The sequence below is a fragment of the Plasmodium sp. gorilla clade G2 genome (genome assembly GCF_900097015.1).
Source record: "Plasmodium sp. gorilla clade G2 genome assembly, contig: PADLG01_00_39, whole genome shotgun sequence".
Taxonomy (NCBI): domain Eukaryota; phylum Apicomplexa; class Aconoidasida; order Haemosporida; family Plasmodiidae; genus Plasmodium; species Plasmodium adleri (nom. inval.).
Window position 1 is genome coordinate 1 of NW_021628888.1, and position 14,263 is coordinate 14,263.

Here is a 14,263-nt window from a genome sequence, read left to right on the forward strand (position 1 = left end):
TTATTTATATTTTTTAAATGAAGGGAAATTATCAGTATTATTTACATTCGTCATTTAGGATCATTTTGCAAATCATGACCTGATTATTTTTTTTTCATGATCATTTAAAAATATTTCTTTTTAACCTGAACATTAATATTGGTAAGAGAAATTACTAGGTAAATTATTATGATAAATATTAATATTATTTATTATCATTATTATCATCATTACATTGTTGTTCCTTTTTTTTTTTTTTTTTCATTGTCCATTTGGCTCATTTAAATCCATCGTTAAGGGAATTATGAGAAATCATTAAGCTCAAAGAATCTTTTCAGTATTTGATTTATCACTTACAAAAATTATTATTATTAAACACATACCTGTACCTCCATTATATAGAGTATTATTATCATTATGTGATGGGTATATCTTTATATTTATGTTTTCATTAATATTATTTTTATGTTTCATTTCTAACGATTCATCTTTTTTATGTTCTTTTTCTTCATCACCATCATCTACGTCTTCTTCTTCATCTTCATCTTCATCCTCATGTATTTCTTCATTTCTTGTTGTATTATAATTATCATTATCACTTTCTTGTATTACACTTCCATTTTTATTTGTTTCATATTGATCTGTGAAAATATCTTTTTCAACACTTTTTTCGATTTGATCATTATTTGATAAGTTATTGTTTTCTTCCAAAAATTTACATACACTATTTTGTTTACTTTCCATCTTATTATTATCATTATTATTATTATTATTATTATTATTATTATTATTATTATTATTATTATTATAAGAATCCTTTTTAATTAATTCAAATATATTCCAGAAATTTTTTTTTTTTTTTTATTATTATCATCATTTTCTTCATTTATTATATCATTATTACTTTTTATTATATTTTCTTGTATATCATCCTTTTTTAATAATGTATCCTTTTTTCTTCTATTTTTTCATCATTTTGTTTACTACAATTTTGTTCGTCATCATATATTGATTTATGATTATCATATATATTGTGTTGCTGATAAGTGGATAGATTTTTTTTTTTTTTCTTCTTCTTCTTCATCATTATTATTTTTATTATCATCATTTATATTATTATCATCATTTTTTTTGTTATCATCATTTTTTTTGTTATCATCTTTCATATTATTACCATCCTTCATATTATTATCACCATTCATATTATTACCATCATTCATATTATTACCATCATTATTATTATTGTCGTGATTTACTATTTCTTCTGCTTCTTCTTCTTCTTGTTGCTCTTCCTTTTTTTTATCATCATAATCACCATCATTGTCTTCTTCTACCTCCTTTTGATTCCCCCAATGAATACGATTGGAGCAAGAAAAAGTCTCAACAAAGGCATTTATAAATTTCTCTGTTGTATCCTTCTTAAAACGATCAATCGAAGAAACTTTTATATCTTTAAACTTTTCTACAAAAGAGTATATTTTATTTTTATTCTCATAAAAATTATTCCACTTCTCTGTAACATTTACCATAGTAGGTGAATGTGTATTTATAAATAACTGTAACTTTTTTTTAATATCTTCTTGATTTTTATCAAAAAAATGAAAATAACTTGAACAATAATTTATTTTGTTACCACATAAATGTTTTGAAGGATCATAAATAAAATTAAATAACTTCTCATCTTCATCTTTAATATTTGAGAAATTATTCATATTTTTAAAATACATATAATTTCTTTTATCATATGTATCATCATATATATTATTATTCTTATCTCTATATGTATTAGGAAATGATGAATATCCATTCGAATTATTTATATTATAACTATTAATATTTTGTGATAATATATTTGTTGAATTACTAAAAAAATTTGGGCATATATATTTATTTTTTTTATTCAATAATATATCATCTTGTATTTTATTTTTTTCTTGTTCATTTATATCATAAGTTAAATTTTTTTTTTTTTTCGATATATTATAAGTATTAGATGACATATTACTATTATTATTACTATGAACAATATCATTACAAACCTTATCAATTTTATTATTTGTTGGTTCCACGTTTGTATTTATTACATTCTTAAAATCATGACATATTTCATTTTCATCATTATTCAAAAAATTAGAATATATTTGTATACTTACTAAATTAAAATATATATAACAGGAAAAAATAAATTTCTTGAATAAGAAGAAATACATATATATCTCATCATCACTACATAATATCTTAAACAAATGATAATTAAAATTAGACATAGGTCCATTCGTTGTAGATATATATAGTGAACACCATTTTCTTTTTTCTCTATATAAAAGTTCAAAAACTGTTAGACAATTTTCTTTTAACATTCTTATATCTAATTCATATGGGTTAGATTCTTCTATAAAAAATCTACAAGACACATTTAATTTCTCTTCATAATTATATACATATGATGACTTTTCTTCATATCCTGAATTTAAGAAAGACAAATTATTTTCATTTCTATTACTTCTATTTATATTATTATTATTATTATTATCATTCATTGTATATGTAGGAATATTATTTCTTAATTCATTTCTATTTTCTATATTGGTGTAATTATTTTTATATATTTTCTCATTCATTTCGTTAGGAACAAAATAATTAGTTCTATTAAAATTATATTTAACATCTTTTTTATTTTCTAAATTATTTTTTTTATTATATTCATTCTTTTTTTTGCTCTCTCCACTTTTTTTTTTATTTTCTTCAAATAGTTTTTTATTTTCATCATATTTTTTTTTAATTTCATCATATTTTTTTTTATTTTCATCATATTTTTTTTTATTTTCTTCATATTTTTTTTTGTTTTCATCTTTTATCTTTTTATTATCATCGATATTTTTTTTGTTCTTTTCATTTTTCTTTTTATTGTATTCTTTCTTGATAATTTCATTCATCCACTTACTATTACTTTTTGATATACTTTTTCCTTTACTATTAATAGGAACAGATGTATTATCCTTCCCTTCTTTTTTATTTATTAAAGAAGACTGTTTGTTTAATTTGTTTATATCTTTATATTGTTCATTTTTTTTGGATTTGTAATATTTTTTCTTATCACTTAAATGGTTGTCATCTATATGGTTGTCATCTATATGGATGTCATCTATATGATTGTCATTTATATGATTGTCATTTATATGATTGTCATCTATATTATTATCATTTATATCATTATCATCTATATTATTATCATTTATATCATTATCATCTATATTATTATCATCTATAACAATATCATCATTATTTTTGATCTTCTCTATCATATCTGAGCTATTATCACAATTCCTTTTTTTATCATCATTCGATTCAATGTCTTCATCACACTTTTTCTTAACTGCATTAAAAACATTTAAGCATAAATTTCTTATTTCTCCTGTTGAATTCATCATTTTGATATACATATATTTGATGACATTGTATAATACTAACCAAATAACAAAACAAAAAAATAAATAAATAAATAATATCTACATATATATAATATATATATATATATGTTTACAAACAAAAAAAAAAAAAAAAAAAAAAAAACATATATTTCTATATATTACAAATGTGATTATACAAATGAAAAAAAAAAAAAAAAAAAACATAAAACTTAAATCACCAAATAATATAATCCCAATGTTTCATAACAAATATTATTAATCTTTATAGTCTCGAATATATATTAACATATAAATAACATACATACATACATACATAATAATAACATACATAAATTCAAATGCTTCAAAATCATATTTTATTAAAAAAAATGATAATATAACATTCAAATAAAATGCCTATATAAAACAATCTTTATATTTGTCATAATATATATCAATATTTCTATTATATTATAATATATAGTATTGTATATATATATATATAATATGATGTATCTAATTATGTAATTTATCATCTATTTTCTTTTTCTTTTTTTTTTTTTTAAATTATAATTTATATTAACTAAAACATTATATTTTAATGCATCCAAAATAGTTGTCGTATTTTTTTTTTTTTTTTTTTTTTTTTTTTTCATATCCCTTAATAGAATATAATTTGGTTCTTCTTATTTATATATAGTCTACTTTTTAATATACTTTTAATACTAACAATATTATAAAATAATCATTATATATATATTATATATATATACAATATTTTATATAATATTATATTATTTTATTTTATTTTTTTGCTTTACAAATTCCTCTCTTCTTATTGATTATAATAATATATTTTTTTTAAAAAATTATTATTGTAATATATGAATTAAAATATTAAAAAAAAAAATTGTATTTCTAAATAAATGGTGTTGTATTGTATTTATATATATATATATCTAATATTTTTATAAGATATAAAAGATGATATTTTTATTATTATATATGTATGTATGTATATATTTTCTTAACATAATTATATTATATCTTTGGGTTATGTATTAAAATAATTACATGAAAATATATATATATATTGTAATATATCAATATAAATTTTTCTATTATATTTATTTATTTTTATTTTACTTTTATTTCCTTTTAAGGTATCTCGAATAATATAATATATGTAAATATAATTATCCCTATATAGTTATGTAATAATATAATTATATTAATGCTATAAAAAAAGTGTATGTCTCTTTAGATTTTAATAATAGCATATAGGAAGTAAATTATAAATTATAAATTAATATATATAATATATATAATATAAATATATAAGAATATATATATATATATATATATATATTTTTCTTAATATTTTCTTGTTGTTATTTACTTATATTTTATTTTAATTTTATTTTGTTCCCCCCTATATATATAATATAATATATTACACAAAAATATATGCAGTATGTATGATATATAATTTTCTTTTCTATGTATTTCTATAAATATGTGTATAAAATTATGGCTCCTTAAAATAATTATAAAAAATATATATTTATTATGTAAATAATAATGTGAAATAAAAAAAATACAACTATAATTTGATGCACATAAAAGAGTAGATGTATATATATATATATATATATATATATAATATGTACAAAATATTTGTTCATGTGAATATGTATTATTTTTAAAAGCTTATTGATACTTGGAAAAAAAAAAAAAAAAAAAATCAATAGAAAAAAAAACAAAAATGATTATAATAAAAATGATAATGTAAATAAAGATATAGGCTCATTAAATATAACTAAAATAAAAAAAATAAAATAATATATAAATAAAATTATCATATATATAATATAACATAAAATAATATAATAGTTGTAATAGCAGTCAAGTTTAGTACTTTGATATTTTTTTGGGGGTTGACTTACAAAATTATATATATTATATATATATATATATAATATATATATTTATATATATAAATGAAAAAAAAAAAAAAGAATTAAAGTTGTTCTTTTGATAAAATGTATATTACAAATATATTCTTATAAAACTGAAATGCAAAAATATATTCATATATAAATATTAACTTGTGGAAATTTTTTTTTTTTTTTTGTTGTTTCCATAAGTAAATATATATAAAATTATATATAAATATATTTACACTAAATAAAAAAAAAAAATAATAAAATAATGTTACATCTTTATATGTAATTTTATAAATATATAAATAAATATATATATATATATATATAATAGATATATTTTTTTTTTTTTTTTTTCTTATAAATATAAAAAATATATATTTAAATTATAGAGATTGTTGTTTCTTTTTTTTTTTCTTTAAACCAACTATATTTTTAAATATATATATTCTTAAATTTTTATCATACTTCTAATAATATTTATATATATATATATATATAAATATATATATCATCTATATATTATTTAAATATTTATAATGGTTGTGATTGTAAAATTACAAATTTTTATAATATAACACCAAATTAATAAAAAAAAAAAAAAAAGAGAAAATGAAAACCCACTTTTTTTTTTTTCTTTATTTTTATTTCCATAAGTATAAAAAAAATATGTATAAAAAAATATAATATTTCTTATAATATATAAATAAATGTAACTTATTTTTAAAATAAATAAATATAAATATATTCTATATATATAATATATATTTAATAATAATAAATATAATATATATATAAAATTAAAAATATATATATATATATCTTGTATATAAAATATAAAAACATATGTATGTTATTATATATAACTGTTATAAAAAAAATCTTAGATTAAATTTATGTTGAAGTGGGGGGATTAAATCAAAAAAAAAAAAAAAAAAATATATATAAAAAATAAAAAACATATATAATATATATATAAATATTATACATAATATAATATATATATATAATATATATGTAATATATATGTATATATTATGTGGGATACGGAAAAATAAATGCCGTTATGTTATATACATATTATACATATTAATATTATATATATATATATATATATATATATATCTTTGTTTTTGTTTTTTTTATGTATGGTAATAAATGTATGTAATATACATATATATATAATATATACATATATTATATATATAATATATGTATAATAGAAATATACTTTCAAAAATGCAATGTTTTATTTTATTTTTTTTTTCTTCATAAAATAAATATATGGTTATAAAATAAATATTATATATATATGTAATAATATGATATAATTATATATAAAATATCATTATATGTGAATAAATAATATAGGATATATATATATATAGGCCTATAATAATACATGTAAACAAAAATAATAATTTTTCCTACATGTATAAAATATATATTTTAACATAATATATATATAATATATATCTTGTCAAATTATTATATATATATATTTGAAAGAACATATTTATTATATATTATTTTGTTGTTACGTTATTTTATATATATTATTTCTATCTTACTATAATATATAGATAAATAATGGATGATTGTATCATAAAAATTTTTCTCGTTTTATAAAAGTAAAAAAAAAAAAGATATATATATATATATATGATACATTCTTTTCTTTTTATCAATATAATTTTATATAAATAAACAAATGTTTATGTTAATTAATTATATATATATATAATATAACTATTCTCTTTTGCTGTTTATTTTTAATTTGAAGAAATATTAAGTGTGAATGAATATTTTCATTATAAATATACTACTATATATATATATATATATATATTATATATTTATAGAAACATATAAATATGAACCATCTTTTTAATTCATGTACTTGTATTTTGTATTATGATTTAAATTTTTAAATATAAATAAATATAAGTAATATATAAGAACCAAAAAAAAAAAAAAAAAAATTAAATAAAAAATAATGAAAATAAAAATAAAAAAAAATGATATACATATGAATAAATAAATAAACATACATATAATTTATATATACACACATATATAATATTTCATATAAGCTTTTAAATACAGTGTCGTTATAAGTATGATATATATATATATATATATATATATATATATATATAATGTACAATATTATATATATATATATATGCGTATTTTTTTTTTTTTTTTTACCCCCAACCATTTATATTATTACATTTTTTAAATGTCATACTGTGTATTGTTTATATTTTTGTTTATGCATAGGGTTATGATACTTAAAATATTCAAAAAAAAAAAAAAAAAAAAGGCAGAGGGTTTTATAAATACATACATATATAATATATATTAACTTTTTTGTAATGAATACTATATATATAAAATGTAAGAAATGTAATTAATTTTATTTACCTTTTTATATTCATATTTAGTTTGGATATAATGTTATATATATATATATATATATATATATATATATATATATATATATATGTTTAGTTTTTAAAAAAAAAGAAATGTTCAAATTTAAAACAATTGGTATTATAATCCAAAGATGGAAATACGATACATGTAAATGATAAGATATATGAATTATATTAAGGTTATAAAATTTATATATGAAATAAAATAAAATGACATATATTTATATACGTTTGTTGAACTATATAACATTTTTAGAAGATATATATGTAAATACGAGAGTATTCTTTGTAAATATATTAATATATATATATATATATATATATATATATTAATTTCTTTAACCTTTTTTTTTTTTTTTTTTTTTTTTTTTTTTCCTTTAAAACGTATAAATTTTGGACATGACCAAAATAAATATATACACATTTAATGTTTTCTAAGAAAAATAATTACGAACGATTCTATAATATATTGTATATAAGTTGACATAAAAATGAGGAAATATATAATGTGTACATATACTATAGACCATATAAATATATATATATTTAAAGGAATAATAAAAAAAAATATATTTATATAATATATTTTTGAATATATATATGTATTATAAAATTCTTTGGAGAAAGTCTTTCAAAAAATGTTGAGAAAATAATTTAAACCTAAATTTGAAAAAAAAATTATATCTTATATATTATCCTACTATAATATAAAAAAAATAATTAAAAATAAAATTACATTGGTTCTTACATCTCTAAATATATATAGAACACATACATATATAACTATATTTATAATTATTATAGAGAAGAACATATTTCATATGATTTCATTTGATTAAATATTATAAATATATTATGTACATTTTTTTTTTAAATTCATTTAATATTAATATTTTTAATATATAAATGAGTCCTTGAGAAAAAAAAAAGAAAATAATACTTTGAAATATAATACCTAGATGTTTTAATCTATTATTTTTTTTTTATTTGATTTAATTGATTTAATCGATTTAATTTTTTTATTATTTTTTCTATTAATTATGCGTACACAAACAATAAAATAATTATAAAAAAAAATATCCCTTAAAAAAAAAAAAAAGAAAATGATCTACTATAAAATACTATAATAATATATAAATATATTATATGAATAATTTACAGGTGGTATTATTAATACATAAAATAAATAGTTGAAAATATTTAATACGAATAGTAATGTCTTATATGTAAATTATATTATGCTTACACATATAAATAAATAAATAAATATATATATATATATATATATATATATATATATATAACTGTTTTTTATAGTAAGACTTAGGTCGTTAAAAAAAAAATAAAATAAAAATATATGTAGAATATTTATTTTATATGTGCATATAATTATTTACATAGTTGTAAAACACAAAACAAAAAAAAAAAAAAAAAAAAAAAAATAGGTACATTAAACGCACGTGTAAATATACTTTAATAATTCAAAAATAAAATATATTAATTTCATAAAAAAATGGAATATATATTCCTATATATATATATTATGTTGTTTTTATAAAAAATAAAAAGTCGATCCTTTATTATCCTCATTTTTGAACCCTTTTTTTTCTTGTACTCTTTTGTCTATTTTTTTTTCAAATGCATGCATAAATAGAAATATATTTATAAAAATATGTAATCTTAAAAAGATAGGTCAAAAAGATAATAATAATAAAAAAAATATAAAAAGAAAATATAAAAAGAATCTATTATATATAAATAAATGTGTATATATATATATATATATATATATATATATATATATATATTTTTAATCACATAATATATATAAAAAAAAAGAAAATAATATTTCAAAATGTTAATGGTAAAATTTATAAATATATACTTAATTTTTTTTTTTTTTTTTTTTTTTTTTTTGAACAATTCTTATATATATACCTTATAAAGATTTCCATAAAAATAAAAAATTTTTTAAACTTTTTTATTTTTTGTCTTGTATATGTTTTTAATTTTATATTTAATTATATTTTGTAAGTATATTCATGTTTATAAAAAGAAAAAATCAATCGATAATAATACAAAAAAAAAAAAAAATATGGTATTAACAGAAATAATTAAAAGTGAAGAAAATAATAAAGAAAATCTTATAAGAAATAAAGAAAAAACAATTCTTAAAAAATACGAAAAGGATAGATATAATATTATTGAAAAAATAAGAAACGGTTTAATAACAAAAAATAATTTATTAAATACAAAAAATATTACAACTGAAAATTTTTTAATAGACAAAATATATAAATCTGATATAGAAGAAGATATAGAAAGTTCTTATTTGGAATATATTAAAACATTATGTACACCTTATAAGTAAAATAAATAATAATAAAAAAAAGAAAAAGAAAAAGATATGATAAGATAAATAATGGAAATGCGATTTTTATAGTAATTATATGATTATATTAATATTTTTATATTTTCATATAAATATAATATATATATATATATATATATGTGTGTGTATATAATTCCTTTTTCCTTTTTCAAAGATTAATTAATATATACCTGGCCTGTTTCCTTTTTGTTATATTCATTTATATTTTCATACATTTAATTAAACGTATGTATAAGAAATTTAGAAAGAAAAAGTCAAAGAAAAAAGAAAAGGTAACTATATAAGATATCAATGAGTAACATAAATGTATATATATATATATATATATATATATATATATATATATATATGTGTATATATTTATTTATTTATAGAAATTTAAATCTGAAAGTTCTGACAATTTCTTATTAATTGACATATTTTAATAATACAGAAAATCAAGACACAAATATATATCAATTGACACTTTTATATTTCCTTGTTATGTTATAAAAATACATTATTATCTTTTCAATTTTTTACTTTTATATTTTTTTAAATTCTATATTTTATAAATATACAAACTAAACTTCATAAATTAAAAAAAAAAAAAAAAAAAAAAAAAAAAAAAAAAAAAAATTTAAATTAAATTTAAAATGGAATTAGGTATATTAAGAACATTAAGACATAAGTTTATTTTTCTCTATGACACATGAAAAAAATAAATAAAATAAAATATAATGAGTGAATAAGAAAACATCTATGTGTAATATATTTAGATAAAATATTAAGGATATATTTTTTTTTAAGGAATATATAATTAATAAAAAAAAAAAATGAATTTTCTTTTTTCTTCTTTTTTTGGAAATATATGATTAATATAAATTTTAATTATATTAAATGCGCAAAAAAAAATAATAAAATGATTATAATATAATTTACAATATAAAATACACACACAAACAAAAATATAAATATAAATATATATATATATATATATATATATATTATATATATAATTACATGTACACTTTTATTTTTTCCATATTTATATGATTTCAATTTTTTCTAACCTATAATTGTACACATATTTTTCAAGTTCATCAAAATCTGTTGTTCTTTCTTTAAATCTTTTCTGTAGGATAAAAAAGCATTTTTCTTTTTCTTGAACTGGAAAGAAATTATTTATTAATTTAATAAGTAATTTCCATATATGTATTAATTCTTGATCATTCATAATATCATTAAAAAGAATATGTTTTTGTTTTTCATCTGAAATATTAAGATTTTTGATTTCTTTATTTCCTTTTATAAAATTTTGAGTAATTAATTCTAGTATATTATTAATTAATATTTCATATTTCTTTTCATTACTTTTTTTTTTTGTTTCTTTAATAAGTTCAAAAAATTTATCATATATATCTTTTTTTAATATTTCTCTGAAGGATGCTATTAATAATTTAGCATTATCTAATTTTAAGCTACTACATTTATTGTTAACATCTGATTGTTCTTTATTTTTAAAAATATTATTATTATTATTATTATTATTGTTGTTATTATTTTGTGTGTCTATATCATTTTCATTTTTATTATCTATATATATACTTTTTTTTTCTGGATTTTTCCCTTTTGTAATATTTTGTATCATACTTAAAATTTTCGGTTGGTTTTTCATTTTTTTGCTGGGATTAAATGAAAATTTATTTTGTGCCATATCATGTTTATTTGATTTTTTATTTTTATCACTTTTAATAAAACAATCTTGAAAATTTTTTCCTATTAATTTAGTTGAACTATTATTATTTGCTTTTTCTATAGATTGATTATTATCTTTACTAGTAAAACCTCCTTCACTTATTGTATTACTATTATTAATATCGTATATATTATCATTATAATTATTCATTAGTTTTGTTTTATTAGATGTTTGATTTTTATTTTGATCACTTTCTAATTGTAATCTATCATTTAAACCTTTAAATAATTCAAAGAATTTATCTATATCACTTTGTATTTGTTCTACATCTCTATAAATTCTAAAATGTGTTCTAACCCATTTAGATATTTCTTTAATTCTTTGATTATTAGAAAAACGTGAATCTAAAAAAAAAATCGCTCCATAATCATTTTTATGTCTAATAACCCTTCCTATAGATTGATTAATTGATCTCATAGCTTCTTCATTATACCATTTATTTCCTTTGGATATATTATTATTTGATGTTATATTTGAAGTATTAGAACCTTCTTCAATTTTATTATATTTAAAATTATCTAGAAATTCTTTTTTAAAAATTATTTTACTATCATATACATTACCATAAGGTAATCCACAAATTATAACACCACGACAACAATCATCTTTAAAATCTATTCCTTCAGATATTTTACCTCGACACACACCCATAAGTATAGCACCTTTTCTTTTTTTTTTAATAAGAATTTCATATTGATCTAAAATATCTTTTAAATCTGTAGCTTTATTAGGTTCCACAAATATTGTTTTATATGTATTTATTTTATCGTATATTTTCATTCTCTTCCATGAATTCACAGTTTCAGTCATTGAGCTATATGATGAAAAAAATATTAACACTCCATAAGGAATACAAACAATAATATCAAAAATACAATTTCCTAAGGATCGAATATAATTTTCATTTGCTCTATTTTCATATGTTGATAATAATATTTGATTATTATAATGAGTCATGCATCCTACAAATAATTGATGTGATTTTATAACATGATCATTTTCTAATATATGTTTAAAAGAAAAATAATTCCCACTTAATTGTTTTGAAAATGGTTCAATAGGTGAAAGAGTTCCAGAGGTTACTATTATGGAATTAATTTTTTCTTTTATTATTCCACATAAGCTAGCTGTAGCTGAAAAACACAACAAAGAAATAGTTTTGCATACACCACTATTATTATTATTATTATTATTATTATTATTGTTTAATGTATTTGATGGTGTATTACTATAAATATTATTATTTCCAAATATATCATTATTATTATTGTCATATGCAATTTTTTTTTTTATAAAACGATTCATACCATCATAATATTTACCACTATTAATAAAATTCATAGAATCCACACTACCACCAACACTATTATTATTATTATTATTATTGTTGTTGTAATTATTGTTGTAATTATTGTATGTGTCTGTATTGTTTATCTTTTCTTCATTTATATATAAATTAAAATATTCAATACAATTTTTTACTATATCACTAAATAATATACCAAATGCTTTTTTAACATGATCTATACTAGCTATAAATCTATTAATATTTTTTACATCCATTTGAGATAATTTAAAATCATTTGTATATTTATTTAATAATTCAATCATAGCTGATAATAAATTATTAAAATTATCAAAATTATCCTTTGTAATATTTTATACTATTTTTTTCAAAAATTTCAAATATTTGTTTTCCTTGATATATTTTATGTTTTTCTTTAATTTTTTTTTTTCATTTTTTTCTAAATGTAAATTAGTTAACCATGTTATTAAAGCATTTATACTTCTATTCAAAATAAATAATTCATCAATATTAATTTTATCTTTTATTTCTTTATCTATTTCATTTACTTTTTCTAATATGGTTAATGTTGCTTTTAAAGCTTCTAGAAAAAAATTCAAATCTGTATCTTTTAATTTAAATGACACTGCATCTTCTGCTACATTTTTCAATATTATGTCCTTCATCTATAAATTATAATACTATTTTCTAAATTTAGTTTTAATATTTTACGTGTACTTTCTTCAAATAAATAATTATATGGTAATAAAAATAATATGACATTCATTTGTATTTCTCTAGTAGCATAGAAAGGGCAAAAATGAATATTCTGACCAACAGAATTCCCTTTTCCTATTTCACTTAATGTTTCTACATCCATAGGAGTAGTAAAAATAATGTTTTAATTTATATAAATATTTTAAGCCATTATGATATATACATTCACCATTTTTTCTAGTTCTTTTACACATATTATTTAATAAAGTACCTTTATAATTATAATTAATATTATGAACACATAATTGATCTCTAGAACCTAATATAGTTGTTAATAATTTTATATTTTTCATTATTTTTA

General features: G+C 16.1%; 4 protein-coding genes across 4 annotated transcripts; 1 reads left to right on the forward strand and 3 right to left on the reverse strand.

The window, feature by feature from the left end:
* Nucleotides 1-300: 300 nt before the first annotated feature.
* PADL01_0027600 (transcription factor with AP2 domain(s), putative) lies at nt 301-723 on the reverse strand (the record flags this gene model as incomplete). Its single annotated transcript, XM_028680506.1, has 1 exon — nt 301-723. The coding sequence occupies one exon, from the start codon at nt 721-723 to the stop codon at nt 301-303; it is 423 nt and encodes a 140-aa protein (XP_028541284.1).
* Nucleotides 724-1,001: 278 nt separating this feature from the next.
* Nucleotides 1,002-3,410, reverse strand: PADL01_0027700 (transcription factor with AP2 domain(s), putative; the record flags this gene model as incomplete). Its single annotated transcript, XM_028680507.1, has 1 exon — nt 1,002-3,410. One exon carries the CDS (start codon nt 3,408-3,410, stop codon nt 1,002-1,004), a length of 2,409 nt encoding a protein of 802 aa, XP_028541285.1.
* A 6,455-nt stretch (nt 3,411-9,865) lies between these two features.
* Nucleotides 9,866-10,587, forward strand: PADL01_0027800 (conserved Plasmodium protein, unknown function; the record flags this gene model as incomplete). The annotated part of the gene is made up of 3 exons (XM_028680508.1): nt 9,866-10,137; nt 10,317-10,434; nt 10,537-10,587. The coding sequence occupies 3 exons, from the start codon at nt 9,866-9,868 to the stop codon at nt 10,585-10,587; spliced, it is 441 nt and encodes a 146-aa protein (XP_028541286.1).
* A 602-nt stretch (nt 10,588-11,189) lies between these two features.
* On the reverse strand, nt 11,190-14,065 carry PADL01_0027900 (DNA repair helicase,putative; the record flags this gene model as incomplete). Its single annotated transcript, XM_028680509.1, has 3 exons — nt 11,190-13,513; nt 13,688-13,831; nt 13,918-14,065. The coding sequence occupies 3 exons, from the start codon at nt 14,063-14,065 to the stop codon at nt 11,190-11,192; spliced, it is 2,616 nt and encodes an 871-aa protein (XP_028541287.1).
* Nucleotides 14,066-14,263: the final 198 nt, after the last annotated feature.